Source organism: Paramisgurnus dabryanus, chromosome 5 (genome assembly GCF_030506205.2).
Source record: "Paramisgurnus dabryanus chromosome 5, PD_genome_1.1, whole genome shotgun sequence".
NCBI lineage: Eukaryota > Metazoa > Chordata > Actinopteri > Cypriniformes > Cobitidae > Paramisgurnus > Paramisgurnus dabryanus.
In genome coordinates, this window is record NC_133341.1 from 45583648 (window position 1) to 45606808 (window position 23161).

General features: G+C 37.4%; 1 protein-coding gene across 1 annotated transcript; it reads right to left on the reverse strand.

The window, feature by feature from the left end:
• Positions 1 to 2821: 2821 nt before the first annotated feature.
• On the reverse strand, positions 2822 to 14908 carry scarb2a (scavenger receptor class B, member 2a). Its single transcript, XM_065284410.1, has 13 exons — positions 14435 to 14908; positions 10907 to 11067; positions 9938 to 10085; positions 9639 to 9833; positions 9165 to 9256; positions 8795 to 8914; positions 8531 to 8709; positions 6833 to 6951; positions 6505 to 6578; positions 6373 to 6424; positions 6146 to 6298; positions 5772 to 5819; positions 2822 to 5486 (listed from the first exon to the last, which is right to left on the reverse strand). The coding sequence occupies exons 1-13, from the start codon at positions 14555 to 14557 to the stop codon at positions 5355 to 5357; spliced, it is 1596 nt and encodes a 531-aa protein (XP_065140482.1). The 5' UTR covers positions 14558 to 14908; the 3' UTR covers positions 2822 to 5354.
• Between the last annotated feature and the right edge of the window lie 8253 nt (positions 14909 to 23161).

A 23161-nucleotide genomic window follows, 5' to 3' on the forward strand; every position in this document is an offset into this window, starting at 1 on the left:
AAAACTCTTTAGTGTTGCTTTAATATAGACCGTTTCATCGGATGCACGTGATACACGTCTGGATCCGAACCTTACTTCCGGTTTCGTTTTTTTAATGGTCTGACTAGTTGATAAACTGATCTCTTGAACAAATGCCTCGTCGAAAATAACAAATGTTTTGGTTTCCTAGGTAATCTATGTGTTGTTTTTTGCTTGTTATATAAATAAACTACGTTTAAAGAACTTTGTTGTTATTTATTCTTAGCGGAGTTTACCGGAAGTTACGTGCGGACCGCGACAGCCGCTTGTTTATGTTGTTACTGCTGACACCGTCTATAAGCACACATTTTTTTCATGTTTTATTCTTCAACATAACAAACACCAGTCCAGCAATACCCCTATTTGTGACTTTTAAAGCTTTTACATGTCTCTAAAAGTATAGTTGCTATTGGACTAAAATTAGAAGTTATCTGTGACTTTAAACGCCATGCATGAAGATCTCAATAACATCACATCAATTCCTAACAAACATTCATCCATACAGTATTTCCTTATGAGCAAACATGGTAAACGTGTTTAAAATTGGAAAGAGCTGTCGGAAGCTTGGTAATGACTGATGTCAAGAGACATCCCTTGTAGCCGTAGCTTTTTCATTTCTAGCAAACATATTAAACTTAAAATGTATAGTTGTGTTTATCTTTGAAGATTATCTTGTTTGAAAAAAAGTATCTTTAACTTGTGTTTAACACAGAGCTTAAAGGAATAGTCCATTTTAAAAAAAAAAAAATCCAAATAATTTACTCACCACCATGTCATCCAAAATGTTGATGTCTTTCTTTGTTCAGTCGAGAAGAAATTATGTTTTTTGAGGAAAACATTCCAGGATTTTTCTCATTTTAATGGACTTTAATGGACCCCAACACTTAACAGTTTTAATGCAGATTAATATTGCAGTTTCAAAGCAGTTTCAAATGACTCTAAACAATCCCAAACGAGGCATAAGGGTCTTATCTAGCTAAACGATTGTCATTTTTGGTAAGAAAAATAAAAAATATGCACTTTGTAACCACAACTTCTCTTCTTCCTCCGGTTGTGTGACGCAACAGCGCGACCTTACGTAATTGCGTAATGACGTAGAAAGGTCACACGTTACATATATGAAATGCACATTTGCGGACGATTTTAAACAATAAACTGACACAAAGACATTAATTTGTGTCATTCAACACACAATAACATCGAAAAGGTCCTCTTTTTCCACACTGGTAAACACTCGTGCGTAGTTTCGCTTACGTCATCCGTGACCTTTTGACATGATGACGTGTTACGTGAGGTCGCGCTGGTGCATCACAGGACCAGGGAAGATGAGATGTTGTGGTTTAAAAGTGCATATTTTTTATTTTTCTTGCCAAAAATGACATTTGTTTCACTAGATAAGACCCTTATGCCTCGTTTGGGATCATTTAGAGTAATTTGAAACTGTAGTTTCAAAGTATTGGGGTCCATTAAAGTCCATTAAAATGAGAAAAATCCCGGAATGTCTTCCTCAAAAAACATAATTTCTTCTCCAGTGAGTGAACAAAGAAAGACATCAACATTTTGGATGACATGGTGGTGAGTAAATCATCTGGATTTTTTTTAAGAAAATGGACTAATCCTTTAATCCAAAAGTCTATAGGAAAAATGAATGGGTTTTTTAGTAAAGGAAACAGTGTCCCGCTAACTTCTGGGTAGACATGCCCCTTACGCTAAGGCCTAAATACGTCATCCCTGCGACAGCTGTTTATAACAAAATGAAAAGTGGGTTTAAGGAATATTTTACCCAAATATGTAAATTCTCTCATCATTTACTCCTCCTTATTAAATCCCATTAACTAACAAAACGAAGTCATATACATCCGGGATGGCATAAGGGTGGGTAAAGTCTGACAGAATTAGATTAATTCCTTAAAGGCAGGGTGTGTGATTTTTAAAAAACACTTTGGAAAAGGGATTCTGTCCGACTACCAAAACACACTTGTAGCCAATCAGTGGTAAGGGTTGTGTCCACTAACCGACATCATTGCCTGGGTTGCATATGTGTGGGGCGTGTCTATCAAGAGAAGGTACAGATTCTATTGGGGTAGGGGCGTGTTTGTTTAGGTGATTTAAAATTTCAAAATTGGCTTTCAGTGATCATGCACCCTGCCTTTAAATTTCAACAGCTGTAGAAATGAAAATGATAACTGTGATGTACCAGCAGGGGGCGCTGTTGTGTATCATGTTAAAATCACTGTGTAATGATTGCCCGCGTGCGAGGAATGAGCTTCATCGTGACTGGCCTGAACACACATAATGTTCTTTATTTGTTCAGACTCAGTTCATGATGTCTTTTGTCAGCACATTATGGAATGGTGGGGGTGGTCAAAGGTCTGAACAAGTTTTAAAAACATCAAAGCACTCATGTCCTCACATGTCTGCTGATTCACAGCATATTGTGGGAAAACTTCCATTCCTGCAGGTTTATCAGATCTTACAGTCTACCTGTTCCAGGTATTAAAAAAAAGGATTACCACGCCTTTCTGGTAAAATTTTAACCTTTAGCATAGAACCTTTTTGATTTAGTTTAATAGTGCATTACCTTAATAAACCATAAAAAAATGTTTAAATGCCCAACCCACGTTTAAAAGTGTTTTACTATTGATAAAATTCCATACTGTTGGATTAGTTAGTCAGTGTCACATTACGTAGTAAAACAAATGCACACTTTTTTATCTTATAATAAACACCATCTTACAAAATATGGCAAAGAAAGGTTCACAAGGAAGCCACAATGTCAAAACATTAAAAACACGACACAAGGTTTGCTTTTCAACGGTTTTTACTATTTGAAAATAACACTAAAAATGTTTACAAAAGCATTATAGAAAGATTTGTGCAGTGTAAATTATCAAAACTAAAAATGAACATTACTTGAAATGATTTTGCACCTAACATGACACCAGGATTGTCATTCTCAGCAGCAAAAAAGGTGACACGCATCTCAGGTGTTGAAATGTTCAGTGTTTTTAAGACCACCCTGAAAGATGCTGGGGTGAATTTACCAGCAAGGCAAAAAAAAAAAAAAAAAACGCTACCGAAGCAAATGAAATAAACAGGATCATATGGCACTGGAGGAGGAGGGCGTCATTCATCTAAGAAAAAAAAGGTTAGATTGCAATAGAAAGTTCCCTTGTACCCAACGTGGCACTACGGCAATCCCCCGAAACCAAACTCAAAGACACTCAGCCTTCCCTTTGTTATTCCAGTTGGACAAAACAGTGCGTCGACAGCTTGGGAAGGTCCTATTACGGGAGATCATTACACACGGTTGGCTCAAACCCCACAGACACAACACAAGCCTTTGTCAAAGTTACAATCTCACGGGCACATACACCGTTTCATCTTGGATTTAGCACAATATTCAACTTTGTGGAGGAAGAAAGGAAAAAAGGAAAGAAATGTGCTTTGTCAACCCACGTTATATATATCACAAAATAATTAAAAACAATATACAGAAATGAACAGGACCAAAAACCTTAGAAATTCAGATAATGTACATACCATTGAACATATGAATACATAAATATCCTTTGTCTGATTACAAAACTTACTTCATTATAAAATTTGCTTCATACATATATTCTTGTATTGCTGCATCAATACATAATACTGAGAGTTTATGTGCACACTGTGGCAACACCCGGACAGCAGACGACTCTGGGCCGGACTTCGATACCGATCCGTCGCGGAGTCGTCTGCCGTCTGAGCACTTTAAAGTTCTCGTTTTTTGCAGTATTAAACACACTTTAAGTTCTGGAAACTGTTTTGTGAACTTTTTCCGTGTAGATAATGGGATGCTGCTTTTGCAAATGGGAAATCGATGGCACTGTACATATCACTGGGGTAAGTCAACAAAGCGGTTATCTACTAAACCAATGTTATCTTTGGTCAAGCGTATATGGAGGTGAACAAGGGGTGGCACGTTTCAAAAGTCACCGTTAGGAATCCGGAAACGGCGTTGATATGGCTCAGGTTGTACTTACTCGACGCTTAAAGATATCAAATAGTCCAGCAGGGTTTTCATATTTTTATAGTCCGTTTGTATACTTTTGTACATATTGTTTCCGGTTTTAACGCAAAGATAGATTCATGGCACGAGCAAAATTGCCGTAATGCGGCAGGTAACAGATGCTTATGTTAATGTAACATCTTCACGACAAGTGTTTAACACAGTTTCTAATGCTTCAACCGAGTGGACACAAAATAACAGAAAAGTACAAGATTTTGTAAAGTCGGCAGCTATCACATCGGTTTCAATTCGATGGATATATAGCCTCAGTTTGACGAAGAGCACACATGTGCTAAAGTCTCTTTTGGCCACAGAGCAGGGTTCAGCCAAACTAAACGTGCACAGAAAGACACGTGCAAACATCACTGATAACCCCAAACCTGCTGATCTTTAACCCTTTCTGCTCTCATTCGGGTTCAGTGCGGTCCTGTGATAACAAAACAAGACGCTTGGCTGCGAAATGGGTGGCGACACTGATTCACAAATGTGAGGTAGCCAGATGTTGCCATGCGAAATCACTTTTTGTGTTTGTAAGTAAGGCAGAGGAAGTTTCAAGTCTCACGTTTGATGTTCTTTCAGTATGAAAATATAAAACGCGTAAGATTTCTATAGCAAGAGACCGTCTAACCTCTCTAAAGTAGCTGTCGTCATTACAACGCTTCCGGTTGAAATCAAAGACCACTAGTGTCCGCTTCTTGTCACACTGCGTCGTGCAAAACGGCAGACCGTGATCCACCCGAGCAGTTCACTGCCGTGTGACAAAACATGCAAGCATAGACATGCCTGCTGACATACAAATATATACATACATACTGGTATCACACACACACACACATCCAAAGACTGGATTGGACCCAGTTTTTTCTTTTTTTTAGCATATTAGACCTTTTATCCCTCTTTTTACGATACAGTTTGCATTTATCCGCTCATTTTCAAAGGCTAAGAGAAATAAAGAGCTTTGTTAGTACAAGGCCTGCTTGCGCAGACCTGCATACAGTAGTGTGGGAAGAGATTCGAAACGCTTGAAGCTGTCCTAGTCATGAGTGTTTCCAGCACCTCCAGTGAAACCCCCTCGGGGGTTTATGACTATAAATTCGGTGAGCATGCGATGCATATTCTTTCTTTTTAAAGGCAAGAGTGTTTCGAGGCCTCTCATGAATAGGCGACAGACGTCTCCATAAACCCAGAGATTTGGGAGAGTTTGTGATGTCATAACCTTCGGCGGACTTTGGTGAGCGTGTGTGGCCGAATCGCACAGTGAAGAGTGGCGGGGCGGGGATCTTCATCAACACTTCTGCGCCTCCACAGGCGACATGGCGATGTAAGATCCGTTCCTCAAAGGCTGATTGCTGCGGTTCTCGGGCGATTCCTCCGTTTGGTTGCTGACCTGGGTGTAAGCCGTGTCGTCTTTCGTCGTCTATAGGAATATTAGGAGAGGAGCTTTAGGGTGTTTGCTTGTAGACAGTGGTTGAATTTTTTTACATATAACACCGTGAGCAGTGAACACATTGCACAATTGATGCAACACATACAAAACAATAACCAGGATGACATGTGGAAACAAATGCATAATGATAGGGTGTTTGTATGATGTAATCGTACCAATAAAAAAAACACAAACCACTAAAATAATAATAATTATCATTTTAAAAACAAAATGTGTGTGTGTGTGTGTGTTGGAAGGGGAAAAATGAAGACTTACAGCAAAAGAATGAAAAGCCTCAGTAAAATCAATACGTTTTACTTCATTCTGAATAGAAACAAAAAGGGAGGAAAAATGTTACTGGAAATTAAAACATAACAGCATTAAGCATTTAATATGATAAAATAAACGTCAGATTATTAGTATATAAAAGAATAAAAAAAATTATAATAATAAAAGAATACTTTATTTCATAAAGTAATGCGTGCGGGCGCATGCATGAGAATTAAAACTAAGGAAAGCGCCTTTGAGGATGTTGACACATTTCAAACTTCCCAGCTACGTGTGTGTACGTTTCAGTTTTTTTAAACACCAAGAATAACCCATGAACCTTTTAAGTCTTTCTCAAAGTTACAGAAAAGGGATTTTTTTACCTTTCTCTGACGGTTTCTGCATATAAGTACGAACAGGACCACCAGTAAAATGACCCCCATCCCTACAATGATGACGGGGAAATTGGAGACCAACGTTACGATCAACAGAAGCGTTCTCATCTGGCTTGCCGAGTCGTCGTCGATGGTCGCCGTCTAAAATTGAACATAATGCTGTGAACCGTGCAAACACTGTAAACAAACAGGTGAGACAAAGGCAAAACCCTCACCTCATTGACGTACATGATGGGGAAAATCGTGTCATTGAGGAATTTTGTGTTGCTAAAAAGAAAATTCCAGAAGTTAATTATTATTCCCAAAGGGCATCATTGTGATTTAGATGGTTTAGATGTTTAACTCACGGGAAGCCGGTGACTCTCTTCAGGAGGACGTTGAGCTGAGCTCTTTTGCATGCGCGAATAGGAACCCCTGTGGTCTGCAGAAAAAAAGCAAAGTGTTTAATCATTAACATATGTAGTAAAATTCATCATATGCATCACATAGGTTCACTAGAGCAGTGCTAAGTGATGTAATAGGCACATTTTCAATCAAGGGAACTTTGGGGAAGTCAAATGTGGTTTTAATATTCACTTGTGGTTAAACCAGAGTGAATAACAACTCAGTTGGCAAGGAGGGGTGCGGGCTATTTACAGATTACGAAACCATGAAATCCAAAACATCAGGGCTTACTGGATTGATGTCGAGGTAGGTTTCGTGTTCCTCCTCATTCGGGTTCATCCCTTCGACGGCATTGATGTACTCATCATCGGCTTGGTAGAAATGAGGGAATGATACAACAATGGGAGCACCTGTACATGAAACAAGAAGGGAAAATGGATTAGATGACATCAATTCCTATAGTGCCACTTTATTTAGAAACAATAAGGTCCTGTGAAGATCCAAAAATATCCATGTGTATGTGTACTCTGCTCATGACCGACCATTAAATAAATAAAATTATACGGTCACATGCTAATGTGCCATTTTTAGATCTCACATGCTTTTTAATGATCAATGTTATCAAACCCTTAAAGTAGGCGTGTAAAATTTAGGGGTTTTTAGTTTTCAGTTTAGTTAAAGGGATAGTTCACCCAAAAATGAAAATTATGTCATCATTTACTCACCCTCATGTTGTTACAAACCTGTATAAATTTCTTTGTTCTGATGAACACAAAGGAAGATATTTAGAGAAATGTTTGTAACAAAACCGTTCACGGACCCTTTTTTTCCTACTATAGAAGTGAATGGGGTCCATGAACGGTTTGGTGACAAACATTTCTTAAAAAATACCTTCCTTTGTGTCATCAAAACCAAGAAATTTATGCCGATTTGTAACAACATGAGAGTGAGTAAATGATGACAAACTTTTCTATCCCTTTAACAGAAAATGATACTTCCTCTTTTTGATGGTGACATCATTTCCACGAATAGTTACCAAATACAAATGATAAGTAGTTCATCTGCACAAAAGGGGCCAAAAGTTTATAACCACATGATTTTTTTGCATTTATCTAATCCAAGTATTCATTACACATTTTACTAAAAGCTTCTTTTCCTAGTATTTGGTACGTCCCTATTTTACATGCGCTTAAGCTGGCAAGGACTGCATAAGTTTGTGCAAGCCTCTTATCTCGGCATGTTTTGACAATTTTCCAAAACGCGTCCAGCACGGAAACACTGAACCAAGAAAACACAGTCAATGTCACAAAGAGAAGTGACCTTGAAAAGTGAAGCTAAATTAACCATTAAGTCGTAAAATTAAGAAATGTTTGGTCATATTTCAGTGTAGTCTCTGGATCCCTTTTTAAAAATAATGTCTCACATATAACCATCAATGACCTGTCATAACATCTAAGAAATATGACAAATCAAAGCATATGCAAATTTAAACAGCTGAAACATATCAGTCATTGTGTGATAAGAGTTTACAATCGTTCAATAATAATATTCGCTGAATAGTTTATGGGGGAAGCAATAGTAGTTGTGATAAAGGACTTTGTTGGAGGTCACTTAGCGCGAATAAAGTCATTAAGTCATAAAATCGTACTCAAAGTTATTTATTAAGCGTTGAACCCTGATTTCTCTTTCATAGTCCAGAAAAGAGCAAACAAAAGCAGCGTTATCTAACATGAACGGGTCACAGATCGCTATTGGACACCAAGGACTTCAATACTATTTACACATGTGGTTCACTCGAGTTAACCATCAGTCTAGGTCGGCTATTCGGGGCACTGTAGTGTGTAATACTAGACTATCGTACCTGCAAATGTGCCTGTACATAACCCCACTACAGTGATTTTCAAAACTATAACATTCTATACCTCTTTAAAACTTGTTTAACCCAGACCCCCTGAAGCTAAGGTGCGGTATGGGGTTGAACGCACGTACCTTGCCGACATACGCTGACTTTGAGGACTCCTTTTCCCAAGCAATCCCCGGCAGGCACGCAGAAACCGGCGTTACTGGGGTTCTCACTGGGGGGAGCCAAAACATCTGAAGGAGGAGCGAATCGGAAGGCAGGGATCCCCTTCACTTCCATGTCCCTCACATAAGCGAGATGAATGGATCTGCGAAGTCAAAACGTCTTTGAGCAAGTGTGTACAAGTAATTCAGTCTCCAAGTAATTTGAAAGTGTTTAAGAGCGGCCCGTACCGGCACAAATCTGCGGCGAAGATGTAGAGGAGCTCTTTCCTGGACAGGAAGGTGTGGAAGACACTGCCGTCGGTACCGTTGATCATGTTGCTCTGGTTGGCAGACCACCATGTCATATGTCTGTGGGCAACAACAGCATGTTGTTTATATCAAGCTTGCATACTGATAAAATTTTGCATGGTAAGTGATTTGATGGGAGGAATGTGAAATACAATCTGACCTACTTTAAAAAAAAATGCAAGTCTTGATGTATTTCACAAACTGGACTTTAGGCTCCGTTATTGACTTGTGTGTAACCCAATTTCCAAAAGTTGGAAGCAAGTGAGTGTGCATCTTGATGTGTCAGTTTGAGGTTACGCAAGAATCGTACCTTATACCGTTCCATGTGTCAATCTTGCCATAGTCCATGTAGTTCTGTTCTCCAGTGTGAAAGACAAATTCGCCTTCATGGGTCCCATTTTTCTGCACAACAGGATTTAACAGACTAGGATTAAAACTATGTTTGAGGATGCAGATTTTGATACGTCATATTTTTGCTGTATAGCTGCCATGAACGCAACGAGGTTAAGTCAAAATGTTTCTTTTAATAAAAACTCAATGATATTGCTCCTAATATTACACAACATTTGGCTTTTTTCTAAATCTAATTTGATCCCTCATGTAATCCCTCAAGAGCATTTCAAACACATTAGAGTAAACCAGGCCACTGTGGCAAACCTGGAAAACCGGTCAACATCTGCTGTCTGTGACTGACGGGATCATAAAAACGTCATTTGCTTATCCCATTCTGATCTTTATGTGCACAAAACATATCACCCTAAATGAATAAGACACCGGCTCTTACGTTGTACATAAGGCCAAAATATTCCTCCACTTCTGGTCTCATGCTGTGAAGTTTGGTCAGCAGTGGATCTTTGAAACCCCAGAGGATCTCGTGAACGGTACGATTCATGAACACTTCAATGCCCATGGAATTCAAGATCATGGACACGCCAGACCTCAGAAAGAAGTTGTAGGTCTTCAACTCGTTCATCACAGCCTGAACAAAGATAAGAGAAACGTCAACCAAATTCCTTGCGTTGGGAGTTTAGACAATGACAAAAATCTTATAAACAGAATAAAATAATATTAATATGTTCTTACAATTAAGGGAATGTTAACCGTTATCACACGGTCAACCTCGGGATCTCCAGCAGACATGTTTCGCAGAAACACAAAGCTCTTGGGATTCGTGGCAAAGACTTTTGTCCCATTTTCAAGGTAAGTGACATTTTCCCTTGGACGGTATTCCCTGGAAGAGTCAAGATAAACATTGAGGTCTTATCTAGAAAATGAAGTGTATGCTTTTAAAAAAATGGCTGTTCACCGTTTAACCTCGGTTCTAATCATGACAACCTTTATATCATTGGAAAGCTCCAAGAATGTGGTTTTCATAGTTCAAAGCCTTTTGCAATAATAAAAATGCAGTGACAGTAATGTATTAATTCGTGATAAGAGTATGCAAACCAATGACACCTATTGGACATTGTTGGTAAGGTCACAAAACCTTATTTTTTGTGATTTTAACTTGAACCTTTATTTTCAAACTAGTTGAGATTTAAGGCTTTATTTAGCATTTGTGGCGTGAATTTTTTTTTTTTTTATGTTTTTTATATAAAATTTATACTTTATAGTTTACAGCATTCTTTTTAAATTAAAAACTAAACTTAAACTTCGAAGAGTCTTCTTTATAAAGAGACCAAGATTAGGCCTTTAGACCAAAGAATGCGAGTCTAGAAAGTGTTTTATCAAATTGAAAGTAAACATTACCATTTCACCCCCACACTTGAAAGGGGATGGGGGGTAGTTACTTAAGGAAATACAGGAAAAATTAAACTAAAATACTCAAGCGCATAAAATTTGACATTTACTTAACATTTCCTGTTTCCCATCTTCTAAAACTAATGAGTCACTTCCTGATCGTGGTACCCAAATTGTTGTCACTGACAACAGAGCACAACATTTAAGAAAACAAATGACTTTGCCTTGCACAAACATGCCGTGTCTGAACAATTTAGCATTCAACAAAGGGGTTACTAAATTTCTTCTACATTTTTGGCAACATCAGTTCACCTGTAAGTATACGGTCCCATCTGAGTGACTTTGGCCTTCGCTTTTCCAGCCAAGAACTCATCTGGATTGGTAACGTTGAAGAAATAATACTGCATGTAAACGGGAGGTGGTGGGTTTATCCAGCCCTCCAATACTCGACTATTCTGACCCAATGTGATCTCCTGCAAAACAAACAAAATCAAAGGTCAAAAACTGTGACATTATAAGGTCTATATAAGATCTAACTTTTTTGCTTTGACAGATAAGTCACGTGGTTGTGCTGCGTGACACTCACTAAACGTTAAAGCTGGGTTTTTGGGGTTTTTTTAGGGAAGAAGGTACACGAAAGCTTGAAGATCTGTTAAAAGCTGACTGAGTTATCAGGTGAAATGTCAATGACCGAAAAAACGCAGACGTACGGTGGAAAAAAAAGCTGGGATGGGGTAATAAAGAGGAAAGAGCTCATCTGAGAGTCTGGCTGATTCATAGTTAAAGAAGAAGAGAAAACAAATACATCAACATCAGCAGTCCAGACAAACAATCAGGTTTCTTAATTCAGCATAAAAACGAACCTTCAGCGGTTACACTTTCCAGTTCTCATGTCTCTTTACTTTTATTTGAACAAATGTTGATTTTAAAATGACTAACAAATGTTAATGCAGTACATAATGCTGTTTGTGACTACAACATAAGTGCACATAGTAATTGACAAAACAAATACGCTCCAAAGGGTTACCCAAGATACACCATGAAGGTTTTATCCTAATGTTGCCTTGAAATGTAGATAACACTATCAGAGATCAGAAGCCATGACATTAACAGGGCAGGCGCTTTACCAAAACAACAACAAAACTCATTGGCCCCTTTAAGAAGGTCTGAAGGTCTTTCCATAAAAATTACTTGCCAGGTTTTGCTTCGCTTTTAAAATGAATTTGTTCAACAACAAATGTTAGTCACATTAGTCACGGAAGCATTATGCAGAAATTATGCATGATCACCAATACCCACTTCTATAACTATAAGGGGTGGTTTCCCGGACAGGACTAGACCTTTGTTTAATTAGGAAAATAACTGGTTTTTACAAACATGCCTCACTAAAAACATTACTTGTGTGCATTTTGAGGTAAAACAAAGGGCACTAATGTATTTTAAGATATCTCAGTGCAAGTTGTTTTTCAGGACTAGTCTAATCCCTGTCCGGGAAACCACCCCAAAGTCTCAGTGTCTTCTTATTAAAAACTTTGATATTATTATGTTTTTATCTTTCTTTTAAAAGGAAACCTGTCATTTGAACTGAAGAATCAGTCACATGCAAGCACTGAATGGACTTTCTTTTATTGGGAGTCACCCTGTGTACTCGCAGCTATTCAATGTGTTCGACCATGTGTAGTAAAATCAGACTATAGGTATTCTTTAAAGTAAGGTTATTTAATCTTTAAGCATTTCTGAGAAGGTTTGCTTGGGATTTTCTTTAAAACATCCCGGCATCAGCACTTATTTACTCCTGGTGCAAAAACAAACATCTTAAGCACATAGACATCGAACAATTAATATTACTTTATTAGAAACATCACACCACACATTCCTGTACTCGGTTATCTTCAACCCAGAAAGAATTGGTTTAACCCATTGTTTGGTCACACATATAAACAAGTCCTTCTGGAAAGATGCAAATATTCTGATAGACATTAGTTTTAGGAATCAAAACTGTTAGTTAACAAACAAACAAGCTTTATAAACCGTCTGTGGTCAACAACCTTGAGAAAAAAGGTCTTTGAAGGTCCTTAGCGGACATCAAACTATTAAAACATTTTTAAAGCCTTGATCGGCAAGGTAAGAAAAACAACAAATGTTTTGAATTTGATAGTGAAATACTTCCTGTACTCAAATGGTGGAGAATTACGTTTGCAATGCAAAAGGTCATGGGTTCGATTCCTAGGGAACACAGCAACACACATACTGCTGAAATGTGTATCTTGAATGCACTTTGATTTACTAAATGTATTTTTTCCTTTGCCACCCGTTTAGATCTATGTAGTTAATAAAACACCCACGTTAAAGTGATGGGACTAGTCAGTGTGAATTACACTCTAAAAAAAGTCAGGTTATTTTCAAAACAGCGTTGGGTCAAAAGTTTGGGTTGTAATTAAACCTATGCTGGGTTGTTTCAACCCAAAATGCTGCGTTGTTTTTAACTCTAATATAAACATTTTCTTCATTTATTTTACCCAGCATTTTTTAGTGTATACAGTTTATTTTACACACAGTTGACATAGTACTATCTCCCAAGCCCTTATACGGTCGGACAGGACTCTCAATGTTATTTTAACCAATTTACTTACTTCTAAGTCTACATAAAACAGGTATTTCAACTTATAAACAAGCTGCTATAACCAAGTTAATGCGTTTTCATTGTCACATGAGATAAATACAATGTTTTAAAGAAAACCTGCCTCAAAGCTACATACTGTGTCACATGCACAACTCCTTAAACATACCAGGCGCTCCACGCCCTACTCAAAAGACACACATGACCTGAGGGTTTTAAGTTCAAGTAGTTTTTTTCTACTCAAACTCAAGTCTAACGGGACACAGTGAGGTGTTTGTACTGTATTAGTGCTTAGATAAATCATAGAATGTATCATACACGAGCAATTCCTATTAGTGCATAAAATGTAAATAATGTGTAACTATCAATGTATCATCTGTCAACACCTGCACATGACCTTCCCATCAATCTTAACCCGCACATAAACTCACACTCTCTATTACAAGTTTGGGGAATAACATTGACCATTAAATACTACACTTGGTTAAAAATACTGAGGGTGGAGGGTCAGAATTCCAAGTATTTTCCTAAGGAGAGGAGACGGAGACCCTCCCCCCATCTCCACACGTATAGCACACATCCCCCAATACCGTTTATGATCCGTGACAACGTATTCCACAAAATTTGAGGGACTTACCATCCCTAACTTGAATAGAGAAGATAGCACTTCATTCATGAACTACTACTCTGCACCACACTACCAAGTTATATGGGTGGGTTACAGAAAATGTTTTCCGCAATATGATAGGCTTGGTGGTCTGTGACCAACCCACTTTGTTACAAACAAAACCACATTTACATCACGGTAATATGATATCGTGTTTTGATCACATATTTATTGAAAGGGCAACATTACATTGACAAATCGTGAGGTGTTTTAGGTAATATACGGAATGCACGCGACGAGATAACGTACCTGACAGGAAAATGTAAAGCCCGGGTGTTACTGTATAAACTTCCCCTCAAAAATTGACATTTGTAGCGTTACCACAAAACTGAAATGGCTTTTGTGTGAAAATGTATTAGGAAATGTTAAATACATGTCGATTTGATTACTATCAGCGTGATTTCACAACCCTGACATCCACAACTGAGCACGAGCAACTCCGCTTGATGCTTCAGAAAGAACAGGAAACACGTTAACGGAACTATGAAAAGCCGGTTATACGTTTTAAGATCATTTTTAGGACAAATTAGACTTTACTCCAGACAAATCTTACCTTTTTAAGCCGCTCTTGAATCATTGTCTGGAAGACTTGAGCCACCAGTAGGGCGATTCCCAAAATGAGCAGATGCGCGCACACGATACCGGTGGCGTAAATGGCACAAGATCTCCTGGTCATCGTGGATGATTTAAAATTGGCAGATTTACACACACAAAAAATACTAAAATACTCCCGTGTCAGCTGTTGGAGCCTTTCAACACCCGATTTGTCTTTCTCCACTGAAAGGAAGCTACTTGTTCTGAACTTTAACAGCTAACGTTACTGGAGAATCATTCGATATGTGTCCGTTGCTCTGATAGTGTTTCAACTAAAATATCGTATCGGTTCCTTTATCACCGGGAAATCGCCTGATCCCGATGATGCCCGGTTAACGGTAGTGTTCCTCGGATGCTGAAGCAAGATTATAAGCTCCAATGCAGAGGAACAGGAGGTACTCTCCCCTCCTCACAAGATTCAAATGAACCACTAATGCACGCGAAACACTTTTTTGACTGAGGGGCGTGACCAACCTCCCTCAGAGCTGAGGTCATAATTTAAATGTTTTTTTTAAAGGCGGGTTTACATGCCTGAAGTAAATATATACTTTTATTGTAAAGTCGATTTATAGAGAAAATTCCCAAAAGAAGACCAAGAAAGAGACAATTAATTATTACCAAGTGAACTCCAGCAGTAAACTGGTCATGATGTTTTATTGCTAACTAGCAAGCAAAGCCAGCTTTGTATTATGTTACTTTCAAGTAAGTTTATAGCGTTATTGGCGGTAATAAATGCATTTGCGTTTTATTGTGCAGTACATCACTCAAGTAAGATGTAGTTCATCATTTATGATCTCATCTTAACATTTAGATCTCTTTACTTTAGATATGAGCGCAACTGAAACATTACAATTGCTCTCCGGACAGACATTACAACACAGCGGGGCGTCAGTGTTTAAAAGGCATTGTTCAGCAAAACCGTTATTGTGCGTTCCGCTATCTGCTCTAGTGTCTCCTTAAATAACACCTCAGTGAACATGAATAATGGGCGGATCAGAAGGTAAACGATGATTGTCGCAAGCCTTTTGTCCGAGGAACTCGGAATTCTATTGGATGACGTCTTCCCGGACCACCGTTCTAGGACCACCCTCCGAAGGCTGTGATTGGTCTACGGCCGGAGAGTGTGATGCTGAATTTGATCGACTGATTTCGGGGCGGAGTTTATTTAAAGGGCGCTGCTGCACGCTGCAAATCGCGTGGTTGTCTAGCATAAAAGACAAGACATGGGTGAGATGATGGTGTGTTTAACATCCAAAACTATCACCGGGTACAAACTCTGATGGGAAGAATTTTGTTATGGTCCAATTTAATTATATGAACAGTTTGTGTCAAATCTGTTTATATTTTACACTTATTACTGAATAATTTGAACATGTATTCGTTTATATTTGTTTTTAATGCTAATCATTTACAAAAGCAAATAACGGATTAAAATACGTTTTAAAACATAATTTTATTGCTCATTGACATTTTTTTTAAAGTCAGAAAGATAAATTGTTAAGGAGACAGTTTAAGAAATAAACTAAATTGATAAAAATAATTCTTATAAACACAGTGAAGCAATACATTATTGCATCTACAACATTATTATTCTACACAAAGTTAATTTTTTGTGACAAAAATGTGACAATCTTTACATCTCGATAGGGCTCACTTAACCTCAATGTTTTCTGATCATGCAGCAAGAAGGTCATCTTCACTTATCTTTAGTTGTCCTCACCTTCCCTGGCCTGAGCCGTACAGTTTATTTGTAAGCAGTGTCAACACTTTTTATTGTTGGGTCTACGTGTTTTGACAGATAAAGCCACGAGTGTGTCAAATATAAACATGGGCTTCAAGCATGGAAAATCACCAAGTTTTATGATTATACATAAAGTTTTTACCTAACGTTTTAAACAGTACTGCTTTAAGGCAAAGTTAAGAATGTAAAAGTAAAGAAAATGGACTGATGCAGGGGTTCATTTGGGTAAATTAGAGATATTTCAAATGTCTTGGGGGGGATTTAAGAGATGCTCAGGCCAGAGAGCATCTGTGTAAATAAGAGAAGTGAAAACAAACTATTAAAAGCGACAGGAGGTGGTGAAGAAACAACAATTCTCTAACATTACTGTACTTTAAAAATGTATTTCTTTTAAATAGTTATTTTTTAAAAATGCGTGACAATAAAAATGCTAGAATAAATCTTAATCATCACTTCAATGTTATCATCACTGCCCTGAACTGTCAAACAAAAACATTACACAACAAAGACATGGCGTGACTTGGCCAGAAAAAATTTTTTTTTCTCTTTTAGAAAAGAACACACAAACTTTCACAAAACATGAATACTCGTGTACATATTGTGTGTGACACCACTGACGCAAATAGTTTTCGGTGGCATCCTGTTGAGGGCAGGGAAAGGAACTCACTTAAGTGCTTGAGCAGGTTAAGTAAACATTTCCTAATTAAACATTGCTTATTTACTTAGTAACTTTGTTTTGTTCTGCATATTCATTTTCGTACGCACTATGTTTTCTATTGTTTCAAACAAATAAAGGTGAAAGTGGAAAAAGATACTAGAGCACTGTGAATTCACATGAACAAAAGTCTTTTAATGGAAAGTAACCTGAGCGGCACAGAGGTTTATAGTTGTTTTCTATAAACTGTCTTGTATGTTGCACTATTTTTGACATTAAATGCTATGCAATAACCTACATAATTTAAATGCCACAGCACATACATCTGCTTTTTTAACCTGTAGAAATTACAGTATTACTATCAGCTGTTTCCCAGTAATTTACTGTAGATTTAAACAGTGTGTTTAAACTTAAATTAACATTAAATATAAATGAACATTATCTTTACAGAATAAAACTAAAATAACACTCTCATGCAAAGCATTCTGGGATCCACATTCTGAAGGAAAAAACATAAAAAGGTTAGGATGAGGAATTCTGGTTCGCAGAATGCTTTGCATGGGGCTATTTTTTTATAATTTTATTCTGTTAAGACAAAGACTCTTAATGTTTATTTAACTTTAAATAAACAGTTTTTAGTAAATAACATAAATTTAAATCTACAGTAAGTTAGTGGCAAAAAGCTGCATAACTACAGCAAAAAAGTGAGAGCCTGGAAAAATGGTTTTCTTTCTGCAAATGCAGGATGAGAATAATGCAGCTATTCATAAAATAAAAGTCTTTTAGTCAAAGATGAGACACAGAACATGGTTTGTCCCACGTATACATTTTCTTGATGCAAGGCTTGAAATCGATCTCTGTTGATCTGTAACCTCTAAGGGTAATGAGCCTTTCCAAGGAGTCACATTTTTCTGTCTGCCACTCCCTACAAAAATGCACGATTTCACTGAACGCTACACCCATGCATGCATATGAGTTTAAAGTTTGCCTCGCCTAGATGTATAGTGCTGAGTACTCATCTCATAAATGTTATTTATTGTGCATGTGCATCATTTTTAAGTGTGCACTTACCCTAGCTCATAGTGAGGTGGTGTTGCTTAAACCTATAACGTGTAACAGAATTACAATGTCTGGTTAGTGTGAACGACTGTATGCTGTTTTTGTTGCATATCAAACAGTGCACTTTATTCCATTCCTTGAATTATTCATGGACGGTAAAAACAGACAGTTTGGGCATCTGACGGATGGAAAGTCCTGGAGAAGGCCAGAAAAACCAGCACCCTCCAAGATTCAAATAATCTGGTTTGTGAAAAAGCAAAGCAGGTATCATGCAAATTGTGTCGTACATTCTGTAAAGGTACCATTTACTGGATCTGCATGTATTTTTTTTTATTGTTTAAATGCCTTATTGTTTTTACCAACAAAACACATTTGCAGACAATCAATCACATCGCAGGGACAAGGAAACAGTGAGGCGATGTAGATCTGTACAGCATGGTACAGTGTGTTTGTTTCAGGCTCTTGGGCACCATCCAGGACGGGCCGGTGCAGGAATGATCGTAGGAGTACTGAGAAACGCCAGACCTTTTCAGGAGATGGATGCCTCCTCAGGCCATAAAGTACAATGTGAGGAAAAGCACACTTAATTTATATTTGGGAGATTCTAAAGCTCACCAAGGACACAAGTGTAGAGTCTGAAAAAGCCTTGTCATTATATAAGTACATTAACATTCATAGATATACTGACAAAAATAGATTTTGTTTCAAAGAGGGAAGTATTACTAGTTTGAAATGTGATATATTTCTTTCACATGCACAATTTATCAATAAAAATAAAAATAGCAATGTTTTATTCTTATGTTTATATAAACAATAAATCTATTGTTTTGTTTGCATTCATGTATATGGCAAATCTCTCATTACTGAAAGACAAACCACATGTGAGTGTTTAAAAGAGGGGTTAATATATGAATGGACCAATGATCAGGATGATATAGTGTGTGTGTGTGTGTGTGTGTGTGTGTGTGTGTGTGTGTGTGTGTGCGTGCGTGCGTGCGTGCGTGCGTGCGTGCGTGCGTGTGTGTGTGTATACATATACGTGTGTGTGTGTGTGTATACATATACTGAAAGAACTTTACTTCCGTTTTTTGTTTGTTTAATGGACTGACTAGTTGCTAAACTGAACTCTTGAACAAATACCTCAAAATAACAAATGTTTTGGTTTCCTAGGTAATCTATGTGTTGTTTATTTGCTTGTTATATAAATAAACTACTTTAGAAGTACTTAAAGTACTGTTGTTTTTTATTCTTAGCTAAGTTTACCAGAAGTTACGTGTTTTCCACGAAAGCCGCTTGTTTATGTTGTTACTGAAACCGTCTATACAGCTGGAAAATAAGTACGTCATCACCATTTATATCAGTTAACATTTGTCTTTTTTTTCATTTATTTTCACCATATAGTAGTAACCCATGCAATGCACACATTCATAGAAATCAAACCATAGATGTCCATAAATTAAGTTATGTGTAATCATGTAAAATGCAGGGGGAAAGTATTGAACACGCTTAGTAAAGTATTTAATACTTTGTACAAAAGCCTTTGTTGCAAATGAACGCCTCCTGTATGGAGACTAGTTGCATTCATTCCTTAGGAGTGATTTTGACCCTTTCATTTTTCCACACATACACTCCCCAAATCTTGAAGTTTCTGCGGGCCTCTTCTGTGAACTCTGATCTTTAGTTCTTTCCATAGATTTTAAATTGGATTCAGGTCAACTGATTGGCTGGATCATTCTAGCAGCTTTATTTTCTTTCTCTGAGTTTCCCTGGCTGTGTGTTTGGGTTAGGGTTTACCCATCATGAGATGTTTCTTGCATGACACCTTGGTAATGAGACACTATTTTTGGCCATCAGTTGGGACTGAATCAGCTGTTATTATTTGCACTGACAAGGGGCAGCATTGCTTTATTATTACTGCCTTGGCTTTCCATGCCTTTTTGCACCTCCTTTAGGGGATACTTTTGCCCGTCTCATTTTACACGGTTACACATAACATTTAATTTATGGACATCTATGGTTTGATTTCTTTGCATGGGTATTCAACACTAATTTTACCCGGTGTATATTTAGAGTAGCCTTATTAAAAGGAGACAACATGTTTCGTTGAGGGGAGTTGCGTGTTATCGAAAGATGGAAGTCATTAAAGTAATTCCGCTACCTTGAATGTTTGGAAAAACGTCAAGAACATTTTGGAAAAGACCTCTTGTGTTGAAACAAAAATGTAATTTGTTTTTTCCGAAATCAGTACGGTTTCCTCTCTTTGTCTTTGTGTGTACTGTCAGTTACACCTCTCTGAAGATTTGTGTCATCCTGTTATTTGTCCTGAAATATTGTTCATTACTGTCTTGAGGAACCAAAACTTAGCTTAATAAATGAGATTTGTGCCGTTAATGAGTGTTTGCATCCGGGCCCAAGACTAAAATATTTGTATTTGAACTGCCCTTCTATCACGCCCGAAGAGTAGGTCAAATTGTGACGACAATGGACAAAATACATTTCTTTAAATGTGCACTCTATAAAAAGGTTAGGTTATTTTAGACGTTGGGTTCAATATTTATACTTGACCCAACAAAGAGCTGGGGCTGGGTTAAAAATGACCCAATGTTGGGTTGTTGTTATGCAACCAAGGAGTATAATAATAACCCAACAGTTGGGTTAAAACAACCCAGCATTTGGTCAATTTTAACCCAGCAGTGTGCTTTGTCCGAGAAGCAACCTTCCGATCTCTCTGATGAAGCCGAAGTAATTTAAACAGTAATTCATAGACTGGTCGCGAAAGGCGGGCTACAAAAGGGGGTCAATTCCCATAGACCTCCGTGTTAAAATGGCCAACTTTACAGTAGAAAATAATAGAAAACCCTGGTGTTTTTTTGCCCTTCATGACAACTGTTAAGAGGGTGATTTTTTTGTAACTCATCTGTGGCCATTTGAGGGACGGTTGAACATCCACTGGTGTAACTAGAGTCGAGCTAGGTGGGCGTGGTTTAAGCATCCAGTCACCTGAGCCTCACCCACGTCCCACCTTTTTACCCATTTTCGGATATCCGTGAGTGATGTGCGGTTACGTGCGGCCAAGATGGCGACGGCAGGCACTGCCTACTTTAAGCTTCAAAAACAATCATCAAAAACCTATAGGTGACCTCACAGACACTACGTCCATCTTTTTTTTTACAGTCTGTCCAATATTTACCCATTATTGGTCATATTTGGTTCTAACATAGGTTAAATTACAACCCAACAGGTTGATTTCATCCCTTTTTGACCCAACACTTGAATATAACATAATATTTTTGAGTGTGTAATGTATTCGTCCTTGTATGAAACTAAAGCTTCCTATGGCACATCACATAAATGCTTTACATAGGGGTTGGCTCTGAGGGAATTCCATTTATTTCTACCTGTCTTAATGGCAGTAAGACCCTTGGGAAAATGATATCCTATAAAAAACAATTACCAGCTTTGCACAATGCCCTCTGTTTCCATTATTTCTCTCGAGTCTATGCTAATGACACAACATTCCCACCGGGACCAGGAAAAAATCTGAGATGCAGTAAAATCCTTGCTCTGTCTGCTCAAGCATTGCGGTTTCAAAAACATTTTACGTAATGCACAAAATGCCTCCGTTTGCCATTTGAATGCAAAAACGTAATTAATCCCCAAAGGTTGATCTTGTATACTTGCTTACTCAAGAAATTCGTAACAGCTTGAGGTGTGTAAGAGTTCAAACAAATGAATAAGCTATTTAATATTAAGGTTTGATGTAATGTTCAGCTCCTGTATAGGAGTCAACAGGCTACACCCTGAACAAACACAGATTCCTGGCAAGAGTCACGCCATCATGTTACTTTTGAACAGTCCGTCTGTTACTTCTGAAGTTGGGTTTTCGATGTGTGCAGAGCAAATGCAACATATTTAACTGTGTGTTTATTCTCACCAATGTTTAAACGAATGCCCATTGCAGATAGCAAGCGCCACATTACTGCGAAAGGCAAGGACACATAAAGTTACATGAAATGAGTCACAACTGAAAAATTAACTTGATTTTATTAAAAAAACTCACTGTGAAACGTAGGTTGTTTAATATCAAATGGATCGTGTCCGTGATGACTTGAAGATACTGTACTGAATATAGTACTGTATGTTTTAACTTACTGTAACTCATTAACTGTAGTTAACTTTACTTGGTGCATAAAGAGGATTCGGGGGACATTATTGAAATGTTTGTAAGAGACTGGCAGTATTTTTCCACTTTAACTCTTTAGCTGTTCCATAAACAGCAGCGAGTTGCCTAAGGAACAAACCTCGCTCTGTGCCTCCTCATTCCTCTCTGATCATGTGTAAACTCAGACCATGATCATGTGCACAGCTTATACATGGGTCAATGACACGACATGCATATTTTTGTGGTATTATGTACTGTAAAATACCTGATATATTTATGACCTGTCCTTTTTATAAACCTATTTAGTTTAAATACATTTTCTTTAAAAAAATAATATATATATATATATATATATATATATATATATATATATATATATATATAAATAAATAAAAGGATGATATAGGCATTATCAAAACCTTTCCTATAAACAAATTATATTTACGGATATTAGTAGTTGTTTGGATGTTAGGAAAGTTGAAAAACTTTTGTACAACAATTTGGATGTTCTCAAAAATCAAATTAGTACAACCACAACCATGGGCGTTTAATTAAGAAGGTAACAAGTATAGACAGTAAACATGATATTACATCATTCAGCATCCAAGGTGAAGTCATTGTAAAATGTAAATTCATTGCAGAGGTCATTGCAGAGGAAAGTCAAAATGTGCAACTGCTATGAATGACTCTTAGAAAAAAAACACATTAAGCTAAATAATTGTAATAAGCTAATCATTTAGCTAATAATTTTAGTTTTAATAAATGCAAGCAAATGTTGTCTATAATTGTTATAATAAACAAACTTTTTAAACACATTGTTCCTTATTTAAAAATATGTATTCCGTCCATTTTTAAAAGAGTTTTGAAAAATAAGTTTTTAGGAGCTTGTTTTATCATTGACCCACATACTACAAAATTATTATGAGCTAACACTGTCTAGCTTGACTGAGCTGAAAGGTCACTGGTTTTGTCATATTTTCAAGTAGCATGTTATAAGAAAAGTCAGAAAAAACAGTGCAGACAGAATTTTTAGTGCTGTTGTTGCCACGTCCTGTTTCAAATCGTTGTG